The sequence below is a fragment of the Leptidea sinapis genome, chromosome 32 (assembly GCF_905404315.1).
Source record: "Leptidea sinapis chromosome 32, ilLepSina1.1, whole genome shotgun sequence".
Lineage (NCBI taxonomy): Eukaryota > Metazoa > Arthropoda > Insecta > Lepidoptera > Pieridae > Leptidea > Leptidea sinapis.
The window spans coordinates 10,940,184-10,967,909 of record NC_066296.1 but is presented as its reverse complement, the minus strand read 5'-3'; the positions used below and the strand labels follow the sequence as shown (position 1 = coordinate 10,967,909).

Below are 27,726 nucleotides of genomic sequence, written 5' to 3'. Positions count from 1 at the left end.
TAATTCTTCATATTAAAAACTATTAAAACCGTATCTGTTAAGGATTCAAACTTATTTACATTAAAGGTTTCAAAGATAATCTTATGTAAATAAGCAGTATTATTAATGAGACATCAAACACACATAGATAAATAATTAATCTATGACAGCCGTGTAGCATTACATATTTGTCACAAATAGTGTCGAATTTAACGTAATATTTGTTAGCTATTCTAATGAATAGATAACAACTTGGCTATTAGCATAATCTTACATAATGAGGTTCACATACAACGAAATACAGATGCATTTTACTGCAACTGTTGAGACACTATGCTAATGTTGGTATTCCTAAACAAAAACTTGCAATGTTTCATTAAAGTTATTTATACGATCAATTCTCTTTTAAGCAATGAAAACGAATTCAATTTAGTTTGATATTAAAATTAAAAGACTCCAACAAAGGTCCGAATACCTCCTGAGTCCATCACTTTAACAAAGTCATGGTTCCAAAGTAAAATTCGTCCGTTTTTTTTTAAATACAAATAATTATCTCCTAATTTTGACTTTGATCATTGGTTCACTGTTTGGAATGAAACCTCCTACTTCTACGAGTTCATTTAAGTTCCTGTCACCTGTAGCGGAGGCAGGGGGCACTCACAGAGCGTCTGCTTCGCGATCGGTCCTGAGCATCTCTCTTGATTTCACTCCAGGTCTTACCGATGTCATTCGCTTAGTCAGAGACAGTCCGCCGCCAGGCCTGCTTTGCACGGACGAGTTTGCGTTTTCCTTGAGGGTTTTAATGTAGTCTTTCCTCGGTGTATGGCCTGAAACCTTTCGAAGTGTGTGGCCTTTCCAGCTTCATTTGCGACGTTTAATCTGTTGGTCGATTGGGTCTTGCGTTAAGCGTTGCCAAAGATGATCGTTGGAAAGTTTGTAGGGCCAGTGAATACCGAGGATATTGCGAAAGTATCGGTTAACGTAAACCTGAAGTTGATGAGGGATGGACTTGGTGACCTTCCACGTCTACAGGTGTATATGGTGTATAAATTATTCTGGTAAATTTTGCTGTGACTCATCCCGCTCACAGCCGACTCTACCCAACTTTACCACAAGCGTTACACAGCCGAGCATGACAGCTCATTAAATACCCAACGTGCCTAAAGAAGTTTAGAATCAAGTAACATCATCATCAAAACAAAATCACATATAAAAGAAATCTTATAAATGTGTTATATCATCAACATAAATAGTATGTTTAGAGTATTTCAATGGGCCGCGTTGAGAACAAATGCTTAATTATCATAGTTATTGAATAGTGAATATAAAATAACATCCATAATGTTTGCATAACTTGCCTTGTTAAGTAAAGAAATACAGAACCGAATGTTTATGGTCCAAGGCATGAACGGAGAGTTAAAGCGTTTAGTTATTCTTGCAAATAATATTAAACAAATAAAGAGACATAATTAATTTACCATTTAAACATTATTTATGGTGTTATATGTTAATAATAACTCTTTAAGCTTTTTTAACGATTAGATTTAGGTTTAGCCTGATTATTTTTTGAAATATTTGAGTTCGTATTAATGCTCTTCACATTATCAATTCTTTACCATTTTTTATTAAATTTGAAATTAATAACTCCGATCGGAATGTATGACGAAATATAAATTAAAGTTCTGATAACTTTATTTCTTTAATAAAGTTTAGTGCCAAACAGTTAACAATAATGTATTTGTATTTCTTATTCTATGATAATCTTTTTGTAGGTTTTTATAATTGTTATTATATTTTATTTGTTTAAATGATTGTGCTTTTATTGATTTGCATATATTGTAAATGTGATTTAAAAAAAAAAAAATTCTTGACTATTATTTTCACCATAAGCAGATTTACAAATCAGCTATAGGTAAAATGATTGCTTAGTAATATCACAGAGTAGGGATGGATATTTTTACCTATATAAATAACAATATTATATGACATCAAATCCAACTTTAAAATATATTACCCGCTTCATTTTGTATTTTAGACCACATGGTCAATATTTGACATCATACACATTACTGAAACCGGTTATTAAAACAGAAGAGATATTTTTTTTATTTAAGAGATCCTAATTTCCTACATTAGAGAACTTATTTCATGATATAATAATATACTATGATGTAGAGGAAGTAGGGGTTGCTCGATCTCTTCTAAGCGAGGACAAATATTATAGATATTGATGTTAACATAAATAATTTTGCCCTGTGCTCCCCCGGGACATAAAAAGACAAGGGAATTCCCAGGCCCAATGGTGTCGTAAGAGGCGACATTTACCAGTGGGAGGCCACAGGATACCGGCTAGATTATGGGTACCACAACGGCGCCTGTTCCTCCCGTGAAGCAGTAATGTGTAAACATTATTGTGTTTAAGTTTGAAGGGCGCCGGAACTAGTTAAATTACTGTGCATATATAATGTAGTAACAGATTTCCTCTTACACGACTATGATTTTTGTTATTCGTTTATTTCTTATAAGTTTACAGGATGGCGGCTAGATTATTGACGGCACCTTTTTCTCCCGTGAACCTGTAATTAAATTACTGGGCAAATGAGACTTAACATTTTGTATCTCAAGGTGACGAGCACTCTTGTAGTTTCGCTAAGAATTTTGGGGTTTATCAAGAATGATAATACCGTCCTGCTCGCCTCGTCTATTATTGTTATAAAAAAAGTCAAGGTTTGATGAGGGGCGTCTGATCAAGCTGCAATAAAGATTTATTTTTATGAAAAAGAAAAATAAAACACCAATACATTTTTTAATTTCAAATTTATCATTACAGTATTCCTGAACGAATATGACTTACAGCCGTGTTCTATATTTAATTTCAATCCTAGATTAATCTTTAAATCCATTTCCATCTTTTGGCATTTCAGTGACTGATATATATTTCGTTTTTGTTATCCCTTATTTCAATCCATATATGGGATAATGTTTTAGAATTTTCTAGATAAGACATAACAATATATTGAAATGCAGATTCAGGATTAATTTACGGACTACATTTAACCTGGACTTGTATTAAGACAGATAATAATAAAAATAAGCATAGAACCTACTCTCATTTGAAATCCAAACAACACTGTGTATAAATTAATTATTAATTTAATTATGTACTTAAGGATTATTAAAAAAAATTGAGGTCGAAGAAATCCTGTTTGTATATGATCATAATTTATATTATATCAAGGGCAAATGCGTGCTTAAAATATTAACAACCAAAGAATAGGTTGCCAACCCTGACCAGATATATCAATTCCTTAAATCTGTAAAATTATATTTGACCTAAAACAACACAACCCTGACTTTTTAATCTCAATGAAAGGGTACATACATGAACGTTCAGTTAAGACTTAAGAGTACGAGGAAATATCTCGACATTACTACAAAACAAATCTAAAACCTGTAGGGTTGTCAACTATGACTGAAATAAAATAAGTGAAATATAAGCAATGCTGCACTATCAATTCCGTATCCATCTTTTAGGTTTATCTAACAGGGAATGGTAGGTAAAAGGCAAAAAAGGCGTTTATTTTCCCAAATTTGATTTCTATAGAATTCTTTTTGATGTCATTTCTTATATACTAGACACTACTACCGCTTCGGAAACAAATGGCGCTCTGAGAGAGAAGAAGCGGCGCAAGAAACTCTCCCAACATTTTATATGCGCTCTTTTTAACCAAATATACAATATTATATTGTCAATGCTATTGCTATAAAATAATCATAATCTAGTCCCAGGCTGTCGGATCACTTAGATATTCAGCTGTGGAATAGTAGGATTTACGACAGAGCCATTTTTTAATAAAACATTTAAATTAATTTATAGATAATGCTTGAACACTGGCTGGGACTTTAGAATAAAATTGTATACATTTACCCTTAAAGCTATTATGTATTTTCTGTAGTACTATTATTACTTTACCTAAGTTTATACCAATTTAATCACTATAATATAGAGTTGCCTGCATTCTGTCAAACTTTCGATAACGATTAGACCTTAGCTACATTTATAGTCTGAATTATTCTGACCATGAGAATTGTTTTTTTTTCTATTCATCACCTAAATAACGGTGTAAACGTCCATTAAATTGTACTTCTTTTAACCACTTATGGTGGCTGGATGATTTTGTTACCGGGAGGTCTGCTTCTTGTTTTTTTTATTTCTTTGATTTAATTATATTAAAATTAAAGTTATTATATATTTTATCTAATAAAATTCCCGCATAATGCCTTTGTTTGTTTACGGCATCTGTGGATTGATGCATCTACTGTACTCAATAACTCTTGTTTTTATAATTATTAATTTACTTTTTTTTACTTACTCGTGTAAGCCATTTAGTTTTTGACGTTTAAGTATTTTTGTTGCATCACTTTTTGCATATATTGAATTGAAATGATTTTTAAATTGCATTAAAAAATAAGAACTTGTAATACCTAATCTGTATTGAAAAGAGCAACCTTAGAGTTTCTTGCTCATTAATTTGTTAGGAAATCTACCTTCCGAATGAGCTGTATGAAAAAAGAGGATCATATAAATTACCAATGAAATAAAATATTTTTCATTTGATTTGATTAAAATAAGAGTCTCCTAACTGTTCCGAAATATGGCTTCATTGCATCCCTATCTTCATCGGCGGTGAGCATCTCTCCTAATTTAACTCCAGGTCTTCTCGATGACGTTCCATTCATTAATAACAGTCTGTCACCAAGTTTGCTTTGGAATGACATGGTCTCGTTTTCCATAGAAGTTTCAGTCTAGGGTTTACCTAGACTTATAAGTGGAGTTCTGTCATAGTGTGTCGCTCCTGATCCAGCTCTATTTGCGGTTTTTAATCTGCTGCATTGCAGCGATCCCAAAGATTTTATAGAACCGAGGTTCTGCGAAGGCAACGGTTCACGAATGCCTGAGATTGATGCATCATCTCTTATATTACAAATGGCGCTCAACCATACTTTCTCCTTTTGTCATGAAATATGTAGGCAAAGGATCCTGCAGGTTATATAATACCAGAGGTGACCTCCACCATACCAATTTATACAGGTTTAATTAAAATTGTTTCCCACTAATAAAATTATCCGTTGCATCTTCCATTTATTCATAGGGTTAAGATTTTTTATTAAATTGACAGCATTTACAAATTCTTTTAGATACTGCATAAGCAAACGCAGTAATATTATAAATATGCAAGTTACAAGCATTACTTCCGAAAGTATTAAAAATATTTTAATTTATAAACCACAAAGCGCCTGACAGCCCTAACCTCAATCAACCACCTTTAATGTGCACACGAGGCAATTATTTTGTAAAATACTGTTGTGTTTTACACAAATTTATTGAATTGCGATAATGAAATAAGGAATTAAAGGGAAGCTAAGTCTTAAATCTATTTTTAAAATATCATGTAAGCAACAAAAAGGAATTCTCTATGATAAGACCAGAAGCTATGAATAGGCACAATTCAGGCTGTATAAGTTTCTCTGTTTGTTTACAGACAAGGAAATATTTGGTTATATAGCTATTATATATTATTAGCTAGCTATTATTTTGTATTTTTAACACTTTTTTCTAAAAACAAAAATTTATGACTAGGTTTTAAAAATATTTTTCGGCTGCCCATTTAATTTTTTTTTATCTACGTTTTTTACGACCAATCTGAATGAATGCAAATTCAGTAATTAAACTACATTCACACCGATAGATCTTATTCAGTCCAGCGCAGGACTGGATTAACTAGCTGGATTACTGGACTGGAAAAAATTATCAGTGGCTCCTTTGCATAGGATGCCGGCTAGATTGTGGGGACCACAACGGCGCCTATTTCTGCCTTGAAGCAGTCATGTGTAAACATTACTGTATTTCGGTTTGAATGGCGCCGTGGCTAGTGAAATTACTGGGCAAATGAGACTTAACATCTTATGTCTCAAGGTGACGAAAGAATCCTGAGCGGCAGTGCATTGTAATGGACAGGCCGTATCAATTACTATCAGCTGAACGTCCTGATCATCTCGTCCCTAATTTTCATAAAAATGTGAACCGAGCATTGATAGATAGATTTGTTTATACGTTTTGATACAAGGAAAACCTTAAAAAATTGCCGAATATGTATATTCAGCTGTAAAAATATGGTGACTGTGTGTTCCAACACAATGTGATTTTAGGTCCCTTAAATATTTTTTTTACTGCGAATAACAGACGTACATTTTAAATTGTGTTGATTTTATTATAAAAACCGTACTGTTTCAGATGAACTCGGTAAAAAAGTGTTATGGTAAGACTATAGGAGTGTTTGTTTTCTGTTTGTACAAACTCCGACGAAACGTGAAAAGATTTGATTTTTCATTCCATATAATTTATTTTTGACTTGTAGATTAGTTAAAAAAATGCTTTTGTGATAGAGTACCTGAACCAGAATTTCAATTTTTGTAGTACAAGAATACTAATATTTCCGTGCATATTGGGTAGGTCTGAGAATCGGACAACATCTATTTTTCATCTCCCTAAATGCTAAGGGTGGTCCACGCTATTTTTTTTTTTTAATTTGTAAAAATGCATTAAAAAATACATACAACTTCAAATTTTCACGCATGTACGATCAACAGTTACTTTTATATTGCAATTTTAATATCGGAAATACAACGTTTGCTGGGTCAGCTAGTATATGTCTAAATATTTCGTTGATATGAAGGCGCTAGCTCGTGAAGCCAAATTAGGGTGGGAATTATTGGCCGCATATAGAGCAAGTTATGAGCTCTTAGAAGTTAATCTTGGTCAAAGTCAAATAAACTTTATTCAATTAGACTTAAACTTAGCGTTTTGAATCGTCACTATAAATATTTCGTTTAAATTACTGAATCTACCATAATATGTTCGGAAAAAGTTGAGCTCGTGAGAATAATTTCTCTAAAAAGAAAAGCTCTTTAATGAAATAGCATATTTTACATTGGCTGTAATATAAATAGCAAATTACTTTAGTAAGTCGTGTAAGGTGCCGCATCCAATATATGAATTGTGTTAAATAATATCAAATATTTTATAAAAAGGAGTAAAGAATAAACTTTATAAATATAAATTATCATATATTGGATGCATAAACCTTTAGAGCTTGAACTCATTGTTTGTGTAAGGATGCTTCGTGAACATGATAGTCGTGATTACTGTCATAATTAGTAATCGCATCCAACAAATACAATGATTCATTAACTATTACAGCTCGACCTGTCACCACAAACCACCAGTAAGATATGAGATAGGATAAAACTTCATTGTTTTGAGTCCTGAGTCCAGAGACGTTGAGCGATTGAGCAGGACATCCAAGCCTTGGGCCACGTGATGGAAGCGATTAACGAAGAGTAGGAAGGACTAGAAGAACTTTTTAGTCCAGGCTCAGTGGAACGCAACGTCAAAATAATAATAAACATATTTATACTCAAACGGCCTCACAAAAAACTTGGTCTAAAGTTATACCTGAGAATAAAGAAACAATATGCAAAATGTTTACAAATAGACATTTAGCTTAATATTGGCTTGTTAAGGGGTATACTAAAAATAGCGATTCAGTCGATTTTATGAAACTTGCAGTCATTGATAGATTGACAGATGACGGCTATAATCTTGTATAAAAAAGAGATAGCCGATCCACTACGTTTTAAGCAACTGTTCCCTTTCAAACTTAGCCAGATTATACTTCGTGGCCAATCGCAATACTGTAATTACTACTATTTCAAACATATGTCAAATGACTGCACGTTTCGTACAAATTTTTTTTTTCAATTGTTACTTAGGCAATCCCGATTTTATTACGAGTACTTACATCCTCTTTGGTATAACGTTTCTCGTATTTTTAATTGCAAGGCTGCTTGACGTTCGGAAAACTTCAGAATTATCATTTTTTTTATTTAGTGGCAAGGATGCAAGGCCAGAATTTTCATTGTATTGACAATGTTGTCATAGATATAGTCAACATTTTGTATATTCTTGGTTTATTCTTAGTATAACTTTATACTACGTCCGTGTGCAGCTTACATAATTAAAACGAGAACAGTTGTTACATTTTATTTTTATTATTTTTGCACTATATCTTTTAAAACCTTGACACTTCTATTAACGCACCTTATAGTAGTAAATATTATCAACACTACAAACGAATACCGCAAGAGAATCTTTAGCTTAAAATAACATTTCAGATTGAATTATTATACCGGAACATACATATTTATCTTCAAATTTTCCGGTTCAATTAGTCTTCTGGAAAATGGCTGATAATATGTTCTGTTGTTATTCCACAGCATTTGAACTCATTTTTAACCGACTTCAAAAAGGAGGAGGTTATCAATTCGATCGGTATTTTTTTTTGTTATATAACCCTTATTAAATTACAATATGGTGTTTAAGTATTAAATTGTCAGTTTGGCGTTAAATTTTCATTTTGGCTCCCTGGTTTCTTCTTCAGCTACAATATTCTTAAATTAAAAAAAAAAAGTAAAACATGAGATGGTTTGATGTAGACATCTTCTGGAAGTTGGCCCTTAATGTCATGTTTTAAAAATATACAATTGACACCAACATACTTGCAGACTTAAATCAATCTACATTATTAATTGAACACGGTATAGTGTTTTTTTCACTAATATTCATATCCTATTCAGATCCAAGAATCGTGGTAAAATTCCATTACTTGTGGTAATGATGGTAATAGTTATTTATGCAACTGTTGTGTAATAAGGGGTATTAAAACACGAATGTGGATTTATCACACGTAACGAAACCGAGTGTGATAATAGTGTCACATGAGTGTTTTAATACCTAATTATCAACAGTTGCATACAAGACTTTATCTATACCCAGAATATGAATCCTCTAAAAGATTCTGGAACAGTTAACTTACTTCTAATATTAAAACACCAGTCCTAGTAGTAACCTAATATCATTCATTACTGATTATATACAAATAAACTAAGTATTAATGAAACAATTAATTATTTTAGTAGTAATTTACATTTTGTATAGTGCAATAATTTAAATTCACTCGAATATGCACTCACACTGCAGCGTTTAAAATGAATCTCTCATTTCTTGTAAACAAAAAAATGAAAATATCGAAGAAAAATGGCGGGGATTCGAATAATTTTTTTTGGCGCGACGTTCTGGTAGTGTGGAACGCGCGTAAACGAAAATGTTCTTTTTTTGAAATTCATACAGATACCACGCATCGAGCAATAAGAATGTGGCTGTCTGTTGAAACTCTGCGCGTGAAGGGATCTAAAAAAAACATAAGAGTGTTGTTATGAAATTCAGTACAACATTACAACACTCGTTTGGATGATGTAATGGTTATTAGAACATTGGGTGTTTTAATGTTGGCAATAAGTTAACTGTTTCAGAATCTTTAAAAGAGGATTTAAAGCATGGGTGTAGAAAAAAATATTACAATACCTACTATTATTATTATTTGTTTCATTTAGGCGCGGCACTGAGCAATCGGGCGCAGTAATTTTTTTTTATGAAAATAAGGGACGAGACGAGCAGGACTATTAGCTGATGGATAATTGATACGCCCTGTCCATAACATTATATGGTGAATTTTGTAGTTTTTGTTTGATTCAAAATAATTACAATTTATTTATTTTTTTTTCAAATATTGCTTCTATAGTGTTTAGAATATTAAATTCACTATGAAATGTTGTAAATTTTATTCCAAAATAATTATACAGTATGGACCTTTTTTCGCCATTATAAAATAATGTTTATTTATAAATCCTGCTTCAGTATTTAGTACATAATATAATCTAATTTTACTTTTTTTTATATTCTGTACTTCGTAGAACTATATTTTTGATTTTGAATTTTAGTTTGAAATTTAAAAATAAAGCAGATATTCCTTTTCTATAGAGCACAATATTCTATAGTATTTAATACTATATAGCACCGTATATGTACTGTAGTGCGTGAGTCCTCCCTCACACGGTCACACTCCTCCATAAAACAATCTTATGTCTTCTATTACTTCTATAATCTTTCACTTTCTATTAAACATATTGATTATAAATATTAAATACTAGCAGACCCAGCAAACGTTGTATTGCCATATAAAGTAAAAAGAAAATATCAATAATTAAAATTAAAGTTTGTTTTTTACCTCCTGAGAAAGTTTGAAAGATATAAAGATTCTAATTAGTTATTGATTTTAAACAATTTTTCAATTTGATTACTGAACGACCGGATTACATCAAAGTAAATACAAAATTATTGTTTTTATTTAATTCCGAGGATTTTCATATTTATTCACTTTTTAAACCTTCTCTAGACTTCCACAAATAATTCAAGACCAAAATTAGCCAAATCGGTCCAGCCGTTCTCGAGTTTTAGCGAGACTAACGAACAGCAATTAATTTTTATAAATATTATAAATATTAGGCCGAAGGCCGACCGTTCTTGTTTTACTTCATTCTCTAATCTGTTACTATTCGATTGTCGTCTCATCCGCGTCAATATTTTATATTAGAATAAAATATTATTATTTTACCTTACGGCCAACCATAGAACAATGAGTTCTTATATGCGGATAAGAACTCCTTGTCCCAGCCACTGTTCAGGCATTATCTATAAATAAATTTAAATGATTTATAAAAAAATGGCTCTGTCGTAAATCCTATTACTCCACTGCTGAACATCTAAATGATCGGACAGCCTGGGACTTAATTGTGGAAATGACTGTAAATAACTGTACAATATTGTATATCTTTATTGAAAATAGCGCAAAAAAAGAATGCTGGGAGAGTTTCTTGCGCCGCTTCTTCTCTCTCAGAGCGCCATTTGTTTCCGAAGCGGTAGTAGTATCTAGTAGTTATAAGAAATGACATCAAAAATAATTCTAAAGGAATCAATTTTGAGAAAATAAATGCCTTTTATGCCTTGTTACAGTACCTACGGAATACATTTTTTTACAATTCAAATTTTATCAGAAAACGTATGCGTACTCTTAAAAAAAATGATTATGGAATCGTATTATAATTTTTTTAAAGTGAAACTTTTATTACATCGTCTCTAACTTTTTCGTCTGTGTGTTGCATGTCGCGTGACGGTCGGGCGGCTCCTATAGTTCGCATACCACCGTATAGACTAGTATAGACTATTGAATGAAACTCTTCTAAAATGTTGTTTTCAGGTTTTTAATATGTGTATATAATCTAAATAATTGTTAAGTATTATGTATGTCGTACTCTCCCTGATTAAAAATATTGTTTGAAAAGTATTGGGAATCAGTCACCCCATGTAAACTGTATATCTATATATACATGAAAAAGTATTGAAAGTATTCAAATTTCATCATCTTTAATCCTTTTCAATCAATATTTTTAACCAGGGCTAAGACACAGAGTTCAAAAAAAAATATTAGTGGGAGACTTTTCATATTTCATAATCATTCCAATTTTCCAAGTATAAAATTAAGATTGATAAAGAAATTTTTATCCCCTAATGGAATATTATTCCAAACATTTTTATTTAAATGTCTATAATGTGAAAAAAAAATTCACTTTTACCGTGGTTTCATGAAACTACACAATCTTTTTTTTAGTTTGGCGAGGTCGCTTTTATAACATGATAATGAAGTTCAGTAGATATCCCTTAAATATTATAGTATGCAATAATAGTTTCATGTAATTAATTTGAATAAAGCAACATTCTCAGATAAAGTTTGTACATAATTTAATAAATTATCAATTTGCACAACACAAAGTTAAACAATACAATCTTAAACAAAACAAGTTCACGTTTAACATCAAAACAATTACATAATATAATTATTTTAAAGATATCTCTAACATTTTGTAAAATTTCATCGTGTATTTGCTTAACATTTATGGCCGTTCCCAAAATGCTATCTACAGATAGAGATAAATTACTACATTCTTCTGACAGTAATTAGCTGTCAATAATCTGAAGCTATCAAAACATACCTGAAGTCATTCTTATCGCCTTATATTGGGACGCGTGAATTGCAATTTCCATACACACTTCTTTCCCTGGTTAAAGCTATACGTCTTCCCATTGACAGACAGCGTGTACGGATAAGGTGAGTTATCGTCGATAAGACGTTTATTGGGGCAGAAAAGTCAACGATAGTTACGATTTTTATCTCAAGTAACGGCCGCTAGAATATAACTATGTCCCTCCTTTCCTTATCCGCGCTTATATTTATATATTATACATGTATATACATATGTATGTATTTATTTACTTTAGTTATAAGTTTAGTTTTAAGTTTTAGGCTTAAGTTAGGTAAAGTGATAATAAATAGCCAGGTTTTCCCAGTTTCCTGGATTTTCCCCCACAAAACCATATGAATTAATTTTAAGCATAATAAAGTTTAATCCCTCAACACGTAAATGGGTTTGTAGAAATAAGTTTCTGAGACCTACATTTAAAAGGCTTAATTGTAACTTGCTATAATAAGTAGATTATGAGTAATTTTAAAAATATGTAATTTTTAATAGTTAATAAACAAATTTGAAGTTTGAATTTTTTTTACTATAACTATGAAATTACATCGCAATGGAAATCATTTGGATTATAAATATGCGGGGCGCTTACTAGTGTGGGACGCGACTGTAGTTCGACCACTTCGTGCGCGACCGTCCCACGGGGTGACAGACGGTGGCGGGGAGGGAGGCGGGGACGAGGTACAAAATATCAGCGGGTAGTGGGTCACCGTAGTCTCAGGCGTTGCCCTTCCCCGCAACACCACACGACGACCTCCTACTGTTTTATGAATAAATGCAATGTTAAGTTACTCCAAGTTTAAAATCCCTTCTGCCTGTCATGTACACTGTGTTATTAAGTAGGACGATCCGTTACACAGGATACCGGCTAGATTATGGGTACTACAGCGGCGCCTATTTCTGCCGTGAAGCAGTAATGTGTTCTCCAAAACACGCAGCAACTTATGGGTATAAGTATTATTCCGATCGATTCAGTAGTTTTCGCAGAAGAACCGAAGGAAAGAAAAACGCCTCATCATTTATAAGTATTGGTTTTCACATTCTTTTAACAATGTATCAACGTTACATAAATAATGATTTGATTGACTTCTGACTTCTACTTTCTGAATAATAAACCCTAGCTGTGTTATTAATAAACTCGAAGTAAAGTTATTCAAAATTTAAAACTTACGCAATCTTATTAATAAACGCAGTTTAAATACTCCAAGTTTAAAATTACTTCTCGCTGTCATGTAACGTAGCGACAAAGGTAAGATAAAGTTAAAAAGTTTTAAATTTAGTATATTTTTTTATGAAAGTAAGGGTCGAGACGAGCAGGACTTTCAGCTGATAGTAATTGATACGCCTTGCCCATTACAATACATTGCCGCTACAACTGCGCTCGTCACCTTGAGACACAATATGTCAAGTCTTATTTGCCCAGTAATTTCACTAGCTACGGTGCCTTTCAGACCGAAACACAGTAATTTTTACACATTACTGCTAATTTATATGGCAAAATAACGTTCGCCGTGTCTTACAACTAATAATGACAGCAGCCTCAACGAAATAATTTGTACTCTAAGCAGTTTTATGGAATAATTTTCATCACAGCTCCAGCGGGGTGTCAAATCTGTATTAATTACTCCTCAATTGCATCCCTTTAAGACTACATTGTCTGTGAGCGGCCTATTGTGTTAATTTCAACAGACCGTGTTGTTAGTGAGAGTAAATACTCCATAGCACTTTCCATTTCCTTTATTATAAATCGCACGCAAAATAAATCTCTAATGCCTTTGTTATGTAACTTGAAATTGTGTGCACAATTTCGCCAATGTGCCTTTCATTTATGACGCTCTAAAGAGTATTTTAATGGTTACAAGTTATGTCTGACTTTTGTTTGTGTCTTAATCGACCCATTACAGCGTAATACAGTTCATAAATCACAAATTTAAAACGTAAAGATATTTTTTATGTAAAAGGAGGACTAACGAGTGTCGCCTGATGTTATGTGATCAACGCCGCCACGTTCTCTCATAACACTAGAGGAATCATAGGAGCGGTACCCACCATTTAGAAAAATCTACCACCTTACTTAAAGGTACCCATGTCGTGTCGATATATCTACATTTTCATTAAATTGATCCAAATCCAAGTTAAAAACTACTTATTACAATAATGAATATAAGTTTATTTATTTATTATTTTATAGTTGACCCGACAGACGTTGTTCTGTATATAATAAATAAAATAATGTTTTTTATTAATTTGTCAATAATATAATATCATAACATCAAGAATTATTTCGTAAAATATGCTCCCTGTTGTTGTAATGAAATTGTTTCACAGCAGAACTGTCAAACCGTGCGTCAATAAATTCTCTCATAGAAAATGTTCATACAAATATGTCCATACAAAACAAATATCGGACGACGGGGGCCACATCAAAGGAAAAACAAAATTGTTTTTTTATTTAATTCCGAAGACTTTCATAAACCTTCTTCATTTAAACCTTCTCTGGACTTCCACAAATAATTCAAGACCAAAATTAGCCAAATCGGTCCAGCCGTTCTCGAGTTTTAGCGAGACTAACGAACAGCAATTCATTTTTATTTATATAGATAGATTACGGCGAAATTCGAAAACACATTGGCAACGAACCGGGGGTTCCTTGGACAGGGTCAGCGGTTGAACCTATTGCACCAGCGACACTTTATAGTTAGTCTGGCCATAAATACTGTTACAATTAAAAAAAAAAAACAGAATATTACATTTGAATTTGGAATCTTTATGGGTGTTAAAGCTGGTTTTAGCAATCTTGATTGGAAAAGAACGTTTCGAACTTCATCAGAGCTGAAGACTGGCCGTCGTCCAGTCCCGAACTTAATCCGCTGGATTATGAGTGATGGTCAGTTTTAGAGAGTAAGGCTTGCTCTAAACGCCATGATAATTTGAGGAGTCCCTAAAACAATCCGTAAGATTGGCAGCGAAGAATTTTTTCATGGAAAAAATGTGCTTATATTGATAACTGGCCTTAACGTTTAAAGGACTGTATGGCAATGGAGACCACTTCGAATAAGCTTTTATATTTTAAATTATTTTATATTTATGTATTAAACTAACACACTGTAAAAGTAATAAATGTTATTTGTAATCGATTTTTTTTTTGTTTCAGTGTTGACTCAAAATGTTTAAGTGCCCTAAATTTAAGATTTCGTTCTAGTATGGTTGGACTTGTTCAGTGTGTAAGAGGAATATGGACTTTAGATTAAGATTATTCATGTCAGAATAACCTTGCTTTATTACAATAAGAAAAGTAGGTACTAACGGTACAAAATGTACATTTTAAATTAAAATCAATTACAATGATTATAAAGATCTTATTAAAAAATACTTTTTTTTTAGGAGAATAGGAGGACAAACGAGCGTACGGGTCACCTGGTGTTAAGTGATCACCACCGCCCACAATCTCTTGCAACACCAGAGGAATCACGGGAAGGAGTACGCGCTTTTTTTTGAAGGTAGGTGCCAAGGTCGCATCGTCCCGGAAACACCGTACAAGGATGCTCATTCCACAACTTTGTAGTACGTGGAAGATAGCTCCTTGAAAACTGCACTGTGGAGGACCGCCACACATCCAGATGGTGGAGATGATATCCTAACTTGTAAGCTATTATCAAATGCATCTGAACAGGAAATGTTATCAATTACAATGTTCAAAACAAACCATTATGAATTTACCCTAACCAGAAAGACATTCCGCTATCCAAATAGGAGAGCAAACTGCCCATTGTCATAATATCTATTCAGTTAATTAGCAATAAAAAATTAATATAAAGGACAACTTTATAGCTTTATTGTTCTCGACTGGTGCGACGCAAAAATCGCTCATTTAATTATGCATAACCTTTTTGTGGTAGAAATATGTGATTAGATATTATTACACTCTAGTACATGTGATATTTATTATAATTCATACATAATTCATATCACGAGTAAAAAAAGAAGGACTCCGCGCCATGATATTAGCAAGTTATGCTAGTATGTGTGCGGTTACGGGGGATACTAGTTACACAATTTTTTCTCCCTTAAATAATCATATATGGCCACAAAAATACTTACATAGTATCGTTTTTACACATTTTCACCACACGCGACAGCATTCTTATAATTTTTTATTGAGACGCAAACTGATCTGTCAAAGACGATGACAATTCTCATAATGGCCGCCTAACGGCCTGTAGTAGTGTAAGTGTGTGCGTGGGGCTATGTATTTACATGTTAATTGGCTTGTTTTGGTGCTACACTGTTATGTAAGGTGACACAGAGTCCTTATTTTTTTACTAGTCCGTGAATTCATATGTGTTATTATGAATTGAAAATAAGTGATCATTCAAATCTTTTGACAGACTATGTCGTGTCCTATTTTTTGTTTATTAAAATAAATTTTCTGCATGTGATTATTTTTATAAATTCATATGAATGTACTCATACCTGGAAACAATTTAATTAATTGCAAACAGTCAGTAAACTAATTACAATGAATGTTAAAACATGCTTTTTGCTAAATGTAAAGGCTATTTGATTTATTGAGGTATCCTACCTACACTTTAAGCGATGACGATCAAATCCGTTAAATGAGCTTAATTTTTTTATATATTTTTTTCAAGATAATATATCTAGAAGCCCTTCTAGCAGCTAGACCACCGATGAAAACAAGCCAGGTAAATTACTTTAGTGTGCGTGACAAGCGAAGTCTACACTCGCGTATTTGTATGGCATTTTGTGTTAGTGTGTGTGCATTGCTCAAAACAAGAGGTTAACGGTCAACCTCAATTTCATCATCATTTTCATTTTCATTTTCAATTTTTTCGACGTTTGCACAGCTGTCACAGTTTTTTCTAGACGTATAAATGATGCAAGATTTTTTTATGGAAGAGAAGGGCGAACGAGCATTAGTGTCACCTGAAGTTAAGTAATCACTGCCGACCACATTCTCCTGCAACTTCACAGGACCCATGTCGTATCATCCCGGGAACGCACTATAAAACTCATTACATAAAGCATTACTGTGTGACGGTCTGATGGAGCCGTAGCTAGCCAAATTACTGGGCAAATGAGACTCAAAATCTTATGTCTCAAGGTGACGAACGCAGTTGTAGACCACTCAAAAATTTTGGGATTTTCAAGAATCCTGAGCGGCACTGCACTGTAATGGGCAGGGCGTATCAATAACCATCAGCTGAACATCCTGCTCATCTTATCCCTTATTGTCATAAAAAAACACTTTGTTTTTACTTGAAAGAAAGTTCCTTGAGAAATGCACTTTACGGGGATGCGAGACACCCGAGATGGGGATGACATGCAAATTTGTGCAAAGTTAGACCTCGGTGGCAGGAATCAGGTAGATATATTAAATACATAGTAGTATATACAAATAAAATTTGAAAAACAAAATTTTATGAACGATGTGGTATTCACTTTAAAAACATAACATATTGTTTAGATTTACAAGAGCGACATCTCAAGTCAATTTCCTAATATGCAAATATTGGGCTTGAGCAGGTTATCAACTGTAAAGTAGATCCTGTAGATGAAGCCACAACCTGAGAGTTGAACAAAGCAAACAGAATTTTATAACGAGGCGGTACTCGAACGGTTAGCTCAGTTGGTTAGAGCACCGGCACGGAACGCCGAAGGTCGTGAGTTCGAATCCCGAATCGTTCATAAAATTTTGTTTTTCAATTTTTATTTGTGTATTAATCCTAAAAGTGAGGGTTATCACTTTAAAAACATAACATATATATATATATATATTTTTCGCATAATTTTTCCGAATTGTATAGAGAACTACGAAACTAGCGTTCAATTCTACGCTTTCTGACTTGAATACTCTTGAATAAATTTACTCGTCATTTCTCTTATTAGAATACAAGTATTACAATAAAGTTGTCTTATTTTCGTATATTTGTGATTTTAATTTTAATTGTAGATATAATGTGGATGTCAGAAAAGAATTTTTATGTATTTATTTTGTTTCCTCTGAAGATCTTGTGACGATATTTAGCAGCATTTTCGCAAATGTCAATCACATATAACATTAAGTACTTACTCAAAATAAAGTTATTCACAAAGGCTTAACAACTACTTATTTGCAAATAATAGATGCTCCATAAACGCTGGTTTCCGTGCACCGTTATTTAGACTCCTTAAAAATTATAATGAGTACTTTACACACATAGATATTTTCAGTAATCGTGCTTCCTCTTTTAGAGTAGAAGTTATTGATGTTTTAAAAAATAAATTAGGTAGTATGATTAAAAGATAACTACTTTGTAAGATTGAAAAGTTTAAATCAGTTATTCAACTTTATGTTAGAGTATAATTTAATTTAAATAGATATAGTAAATGAAAGCTACTAACCGATACCTATGTTATAAACAATAATATTTATTATGATGATCTTTTTTTCTCTCTTTTCTATTATAATTGTTATTAAGCACATAAATTTTATTTTTTGTTTATATAGATGTACATGTTTATCTCTCTCTCATATAATTTATCTGTGGCTAATGTAGTTGGTTTCACAATTAATTAAGGTTTATATGTATTAGTTATAGTTAAATATAATTATTGTGTTACTGTTTATTGGTCTTAATAAAGTAAATAAATAAATAATGACTAAATACAATTTATTAACTTACACTGAGAATTAAACAAATAGGTATAACAAAATAGATTTAATGTACTTAAGTTATGTTGATATAATATAATATATTGTTTTCAGATTCAAATTAAATTAAAAAGTTTTTAAAATTTGTAAGCAAATGCTTGATCTATGGTTGAATTAAAACTAAAATCCTTATATATCAATCCCATTGAAAGTATACCTTTAAAAAAACAAATTGATTCATAGACGGCGTATTTCTACCACAAATACAACACGCACAACTTAATAAATTCCTAACAAAAATTATAACTTATGTACGCAAAACATAACATCGACATGTTTTTGAACTCTTGAATGACTGTCACGCGGTTGGCGGCAGTTTATTTGAGCCTCATATAGAACCTTAGAGTCTAATGTCGGGGTGTCGATTTTGATTGTAGGTAGGCGCGCATAATTAATTCTTACTGCGCATAATTATTCCTTCCGCACGGTGATAATTATTCTTAATGCGCCCGAAGAATTATAACCTCAAAAAAACATTATATCATTATATATAACATATGATACAATCCTTTTACAACATGATCCCAGAGAATGTTGAAAACAAATGTATTACGAAATTCAAAAGAATTGCTAAAAGACGTTTATGTGGTGAAGGTTACTATAACATAAATAACTCTCTTAGTGATCATCCAAGTGAAACTCTCTAAATAAAAAGCGATTCACTCGATTGTATGAAACGTGCAGTCATTGATAGATTGACAGATGACAGCTATAATCTTGTATAAAAAACGGCGATAGCTGAAATCCACCACGTTTTAAGAAACTGTTCGCTTTCAAACTTTGCCGGATTATACTTCGTCGCCAATCGCCATACTGTGATTACTATTATTTCAAAATTATGTCACATCGATGCACGTTTTTATACTAAAATAAATTTCAATTTCTACCTAGGCAGACCTGCCTCTTATTACGTAGTATTTACCCACTTTGTTAGTGATATCACAGATTGGGAATGGAGCGACCGCAATCAGGCTATTTAATAATAAATTCTATTGTATGATATTGAAACGATATTAAAAAAAACCCGCTGAGTTTCTTGTTCCCGTTCTTCTCAGGTCTGGGACATTAATTTCTGAATGGGTGATAGTTTTTGACTTTCAATAAAGAATTTCATATTCTATTTTGAATAAAAATATTTCAATTTTCATTTAATATATTAACCGTAGCTAAAGTCCGGTAAAGTGGTTTTATGTTCTAGTTATAGATGGAGCCGTGAAGGGCGCTGTAAGGGCATTTTTCCCATAATGGTATTTAAAATGAAATTGTTAGGGTGCATATTATTGATATTGAGATTCTTTTAATTGTTATAGCAGGCACCGCGATCGATGCTATTTCTATTTATAATACCATAGTTGAATTTTCTATCTAAGCATTGAACCAAACTCCACATCGATGGCAAGATTTTTGGTAGTACAATATAATAAAATCCTTAGAGATGAAGCCACAACCTGAGAGTTGAACAAGACCTACAAGATTTATCAACGATACGTCACACGAACGGTGACTCGAGCGGTCGCGGTTTCGAATCCCGCATCGTTCAAATTTTGTGTAATTAATCCCAGAAGTGAGGGCTATCTCTTTAAAAAATAACAAAGTAATCCTTACAAAAATATTTTTTTAATAAACTTAGCATATACTACATAAATAATGTACCAAAATCAAATCAAATCAAAATCACTTGAATCATGTAGGTCACGACCACAGGTCAAGACACCCACTTACACTTATGAATGTAAAAAGTTTTCTTTTCTTTAAACGTTTACCGGATGATCCAGTTACCACAAGTAGTGCTTGTTCACGAGCATAACGCAAAGAACTGCCATCGCCTTCCTCATTTAAGCGAGACTGCTATTTAACGGTTACCTATTATTAAGTGTCATAATTACTACCATAACCATAATTAAAAAAAAACATATAACGTTAATTATCTGACATTCGGACTCTTATTTGACATAGATTAAAATTTCGTATAGAATTATTTAATGAAATTTATTAATTTGTTACACATGTCACAATAGTCTGCTTTTCGTGTTTGGTATCTGTACGTGTTCTTTATTTATACCTTTACTATATCAAAACATACTCTACCTCGTGCCCACAACATTCTCAATTAATCATGTAAAGTTGTCGCATTACGTATTAAAATAACTTAAAAGTACGTTTAAATACTTAAAAAATAAGGAAACAATTTATTCACAATAGATTTTTAATGTTATCAACAATAGAATGACGTAGGTTCTCCAAAATATAAATCAAAATGTAGAACCCGTAAATCATGGCCAAAATGTTCATTCTACCGGCTTTTGTCAGAATTACTTTGACCTATCACTGCGAAGTCAATGAGCAAATTTACTGGTTTAATTTGACTGAACGAATAAAGTAGATTTTACAACAAATGAGGAACTTAATTCGAGGGACAACGTTGGATCCTGAGAGCAGTTAAGGGCTCTAGCATCCTTATTAGAATCCTGAGTGGAACGACAGCTGTCGACAGGACCGAGAAGAATTTTACATGAGTTGTGTACTCTACGATGATGGGCAAGAGGCTGATGTGGTGAGAAGTGATGAAGCATCCGCTTATGGACATCCGAAACACAAGGAGTGAAGATAATTATGCATTGCCAACTTTTAAGGTGGGATTATGCTGTAGCTTTGAAGATCTCTAAGACATTTCGGTTAATACTGCAGCCGGTAATTGATTCCAAAAAGTGGCTGTTCAAGGCAAGATTCTTATAATAATACAAAAATAGAACAAGAGACTCAATATATAATATAACGCAGACAGAAAATAATCTAACTATAATTGGTGGGATACTTTCTTTGCATATCTTTAATTCCCATTAGATCCCAATAAAGCGCTTATATTGTACGCATAAACAGTAAAAACAATAACTCACCATGTTCAAAACAGTTGCCACGGAAACAATACACTTATCACTATCACAAAGAATTGATCACAAAGTCACTGGCCGCTACAATAACCTGATTCTATCACTTCCTGAGCTGTGCCTTCATCTGCAAAATAAAAATATAGTTTAGTGAAAGTAAATGTTCGTTACGCGATCATATTAACTCGGCGAAGTGGCGCGATTGCACGCGCTATAGTTTTAACATTATTTTATACGTGAACGGCGGAAATTGTGGTACACTTTTAACCCTGCTGTGTAGGGTTAAACAATGACCCTTTTTAGTGTCTTGAGATGCAATACTGATTCGTAAATTTAGATTATAGAAAATAATACCACAATTGTGGAAGGCACTTGGCCCGTGGGGCCCAGAGGCGCAGAGATTGTACAAAGTACTATCTTCGCGTCCCAATAAAGCTACTGGACACGCAAGCGCTGGCAGCTATTTCGTTCAACGGATCAGCCTAGCTATCCAAGGTGGAAATGCTGCCAGTATCCTTGGTAAACTTCCCCGTAATGGTAGTTTTAATTTTATGTAATCATATTATTGTAAATATAAAAAAACTTTTGATGTTCGAGTAACTAATCATTATAGAGCAATAAATCCACTACAAATATTGATTGAACTCGTTTTAAACAGATTCAAAGATTTAATTAATATCAGACAGATGTCAAAAAATGTTTGCCTGAAGGCGGTTAGGGCCGTTGCCAATCATCTGTGAGGTGCCGGTTCGATTACCGCCAAGTACCAATGTGTTTTCGATTTTAGAATTCCTACGTACGTTAAAATTGCGTGCTTATTTTGACCTCAGATTCTCATGAGTGCCTGAGTAGGAAGGCTATGTGTTACAAGCCTATTTTCACATAAAATAGGCGCACTTAATCTATTGATTATTTTTAAAGTTTTAACAAAATTATGTGAGCATTCAGGTTTCATAAACAGTTTAAGTGACTATACACTTGCCTTCATCTTTAAAAAAATTTAGAGGAGATATATAAAATTTAATTGATAATTTTTAACAATTTTTAAAAAGATAATTGAGTCTATAACTTTGAATAGCCATTAGGGTCCTAGAATGTCTAGTCATTATTCCGTAATGTTTACCAAGCTATTATTAAATAAGCGAAATACCAATGTGATTGGAGTAAATATATTTTTTATAACAATAACTTTGAATTTATTCACAATTTATTATAAATTCTACAACTTGGTAGAAATGTTTGGTTTGGCTGTTTCGTGACTGTCGCAAAAGTATTCCGTATGGACATAAATATTATATCGCGTAATAGTTTTATGATCTACGTTTCAATCAAGATCCCATGCGCAACTGTTGATAAATTACATAATAAATTCACATATCCTTTGATTAATGTGACTGGTAATTAATTAATTAATAAAATACTTTTTAACATAATATATAACCCATGAATGCAATACGAAAAACAGGGAGAGGAATAGTGGCTTAAGTCTTCACAGTCCAGTAGCAGGTTGAAACATAACTCGAATAAATCTAACTAAGCATTTAAATCTATTCAAAAATAGGTAAAGCAGTAATTTCCTTTATAGTATATGAATATGATTGCTGTTAATTTAAGACCTTGATTTGAATAAAAAACTTCTGTGACAATAAACCAGTTTTTTAACATCTGACTGCCGTATATCGTGAGGTATAAAAATTATTCAACCGGCGTCTTTCTCGTGGGATATGAGATCAACGCGCATTGAATACGTAATGATACGCCTGTGTTACTATGTCAGTGTTGTTAACACACGCCTCGCCTTACACCAAAGACCCGACCTTTCACAATTTTGACAGATCATAACTCTGTTTTGTAACCGCTTAACACGCTCTCATTAATTAACGTGTTAACTTTGAATGTTCCTTCTTGATGTGATTGTCTGTTAAGACGATGTTGACGTTGGTTTTGAAATTAAATGAAAAATACTTATTTCATTAACAAAACTGGTACAAACATAATCGTGGATGTGACCTTCTTTCATATAAATTAATATTAACAGTACCAAAAACCAGGGATCACAATTATAAGTTCATAAAAAATATAATATAACAAAAGAAGATAAATAGAATAAAAAAAATAAGAAAAAGTCAACCGGAAGACGTAGTGTTGGTGGGCTCCGAACAAGATGTACCGACGATCTGGTCAAGATCGCCGGAATACGTTGGATGAGGGCAGCGCAGGACCGATCGTCGTGGAAATCTTTGGGGGAGGCTTTTGTCCAGCAGTGGACGTCTTCCGGCTGATGATGATAAAAGAAAAATATTATACGAACAGGATGACTGTGTGTTTGTGGATGTGTGTGTGTGTATGAGAATGTGCGTGTGTTGTGTGAGTCATTGTTACTTTTCATAAGGCATTGTATTATTAAGAGGGTTCTGATATTAGACTCACTTGATGGTTGTTATTGCATGAAGCACTAGATAGATCCATTTTTTATGAAAAATAAGGGACGAGACGAGCAGGACAATCAGCTGTTGGTAATTGATACGCCCTACCCATTACCATGTAGTGCCGCTCAGAATTCTTGAAAAACCCAAAAATTATGAGCGGCACTACAATTGCGCTCGTCACCTTAAGACCAGATGATAATTCTCATTTGCCCAGTAATTTCACTAGCTACGGCTCCCTTCAGACCAAAACACAGTAATGTTTACACATTAATGCTTCACGGCAGAAATAGGCGCCGTTGTGGTACCCATAATCTACCCGGCTTCCTGTGCAAAGGAGCCTCCCACTGGTGATCAATCAATTTATAAAATCTATAATTAATATAATTTTTTCTACTGCTAGCTATCGAGACAACTCGCTTACAAATTTGTAATTGTTAACGTTTAGTTGATAATTAATTTTTTACTTGCTTTCTGTTTACTTTGTTTACGTTACGATGTATGATGATATAACTCTCATTGAAAATTCTTGTTATCTTTTTAAGTATTTTTGTAATTAAATTTTAAGCAGCTTATACTTATAACATGATGTAATACCAAACTCTAATTGAACTCATTCGGCCTTACAAATAAACTTGGTTTAAAGTTATAACTGATGATAAACAAAGAAAATGCAAAATGGCTATACCTAGTTTGGGGCAAGATAATTTGTATAAAGTCAAAGTCAAAGTCAAAAAATCTTTATTCACTGTAAAACTTTATAAGTTATTTAGTGCAAGTCAGGATGAAGTACAAAAGTTACAATAGCATTCAAATGAGTATAACAATATTCATTAACAAAATTTAAAATTCCAACTATCTTTATCATTCAAATAATCTTTCACGCTATAATAGGCCATAGATGTTAATTTATTTTTTACGATACATTTAAATTTTTTAATAGGTAACATTTTAATTTCATTTGGGAGTTTATTATAAAATACAACACAATCCACTTTAAAAGATTTAGCAATTTTACGGAGCCTAGTAGATGGAATTGCGAGTTTATGTTTGTTTCGAGTATTGACACTGTGTACATCACTATTCTTTTTAAATTGGCTAATATTTTTATGGGCGTATAGGAAGTTCTCGTATATGTACTGGCAGTGTACTGTCATAATATTTATTTCACTAAACTTTTCTCTCAATGAATCCCTTGAACGCATTTTATAGACTGCTTGAATTGCTCTTTTCTGCAGCACAAATATGTTTTCAATATCTGCAGCCCTACCCCACAATATAATTCCGTAAGACATGACACTATGAAAGTAGCTGAACTATACAAGTCTAGCCGTTTCAACATCTGTCAGCTGCCTAATTTTTTTTATCGCAAATATTGCAGAACTAAGTCGATTACATAAGTTGTCGATTATAAAAGTGTGTCAATAAAAAAAAATATACTTGGTATAAAGTTATACCTGAGAATAAACAAAGAATATACAAAATGTTTACAATATCGTTTACAACACTGTCAATACAATGATTATTCTGAAGTTTTCCTAATGACAAGCTGCCTTGCAAATAAACGTGGTAAACGTTATACGTCCGAATGGATTCGTAAGCAAAATGTCTATTTGTAAACATTTTACATATTCTTGGTTTATGCTTAGTTATAACTCTATGCAATTTTTATTTGTAAGGCCGATTATGTTTAAAACCCTTTCAAATTACTTGTTTTTATACCTGAGAATAAACAAAGAATATGCAGAATGCCTATAAATAGACATTTAGCTTTTGATTGATTTATTCGGACGTATAACGTTTCCCGCGTTTATTTTAAAGGCAGCCTGACATTCAGAAAACATCAGAATTATCATTGAATTGACAGTGTTGTCAGCGATATTGTCAACATTTTGTTGGTTTATTCTCACTTATAACTTTATACCAAGTTTATTTGTAAGGCCGTTAGTGCTTATAATTGTATTATAAGCTATGTACTACCTTTTTTTTTACTTTTTTATATAAAAAAATATTCATAAAATGAGGCTGAAGCAATGAAATCTAAATATGACGGAATAAGAATAGAAATGATTTAAACTGCGGTTGTTGCCTACAATTTATATACATATATACATTGTGGTCATGGGTATATTTTTTATTGATCACGTTCTTCATAAGCTGTACAAGTAGTAATTAATATATATTTCTATAATAATAATAATCATTTATTCATGCCTAAAAATATATTTTATAGAAAGTTTTTATTACATTGTACATTCTCTTGCAACGCTAAATATATTAAGTGATTTGTGCAACAATATGAATAAATTTAAAATCTCATAGTGAATAATGATCGCCATATTGAAATTTGTTAAAAGCAATAGTTTAGTTAAAGAGGCTCACCGATGAAATGTAATATTTTCTTTTAGATTTAGTGAAACACAATATATCTATGTGTTGTTTCACGCCCGTTGTTCCGATTGATACTAAATCACTACTTACACTGTAATTGTTAATTTAAGATAGTTGACATGTGCAGAAACTTCTCCATAACTACCCATAATTATCAAATCAAAGTATAATACTTATATTTTTTTTATTTCGTCTTTGGTATTGGTTAAGATGAACCACGGAGCATTGACCTACAGCCTTATTGAACGCGGGCGGGTGCGCTTCGCTTCCCAATACAAATGCATATATCATACAAAATTTTTTTACCCTATCTATTTAGTTTACAACAAAATTTGTAGAAGTTCAATAATAACAATAATTATTTCGTATTTCTCTGTTCGTGTAAAGAAATAATGTCAAATAGAACTGTCAAACTGCGCATCTAAAATTATTCTCAGAATTGAATCGAAATAAAACTATCCTATCTCTCAAGCTGCATCAAACTGCACACAGTGTGCAAAATTTGATTAAAATAAGTTCAGTAGGTTAAGAGTTCATCGCGGACAAACAACTTGACACGAAATATTTTATATTTATGCATTTATTCAAATGAAAAAAATCTTATAACGATATTTGAATACTATGATTACATAAAATTAAAACTATTACTACGGGGAAGCGTACCAAGAATACTGGCAGCACTTCCACGTTGGATAGCTAGGCTGATCCGTTGACCTAAATAGCTGAGACGAGAAGATAGTACTTTGTACATTCTCCGCGCCTATGGGCCCCACGGGCCAACACCGACACCAAACAGCACAAAGATGTAAGACTTACTGAGACTGACATATTTGAGACGCTTGCTGTCGTCGGCAGTCGAAGCAGCAGCCCCAGCACCAACTAGTATCTTATATATACGGATGATACCAAACCCACTCAGTGTGTCTGTGTCTTTTTATGCAATTTTGTGTAACACTGAACGGATTTTATTCCGGTTTGCTGATTGCACAGTTAGATACTCTCGTCTGTAGTGGAAACGTAAACTTATGTAATAATCACATGTTGCACAAGGATGCTGACCTATGACGGTAAATGTTGATGACGTCATAGTCTATACGAAATGCTTTCATAGAAGCAGCGAAATAACAAGATGCCCAAAGCGTCTGCTTAATCTAATAAGGTCGATTTGCGAGCGTCGAAGTGGTAATACTAAAAATAAACGCACAAAAATTAGGCACCTTACAAACTAATTTGTTATGTATATTACAGCCATTGTAAAATACTCTATTTGATTGAATAG

General features: G+C 32.7%; 1 protein-coding gene across 3 annotated transcripts in view; it reads right to left on the bottom strand.

The window, feature by feature from the left end:
• LOC126974272 (UDP-glucosyltransferase 2) overlaps window positions 1-27,726 on the bottom strand; it is a 72,520-nt gene that overhangs the window by 25,943 nt on the left and 18,851 nt on the right. For all 3 annotated transcript variants that reach the window (XM_050821731.1, XM_050821732.1, XM_050821733.1), the window contains exon 2: window positions 21,640-21,757. In XM_050821731.1, the coding sequence (XP_050677688.1) occupies window positions 21,640-21,642 (3 nt within the window). In that variant the 5' untranslated portion in view covers window positions 21,643-21,757. The remainder of the gene's footprint in view (window positions 1-21,639; window positions 21,758-27,726) is intronic.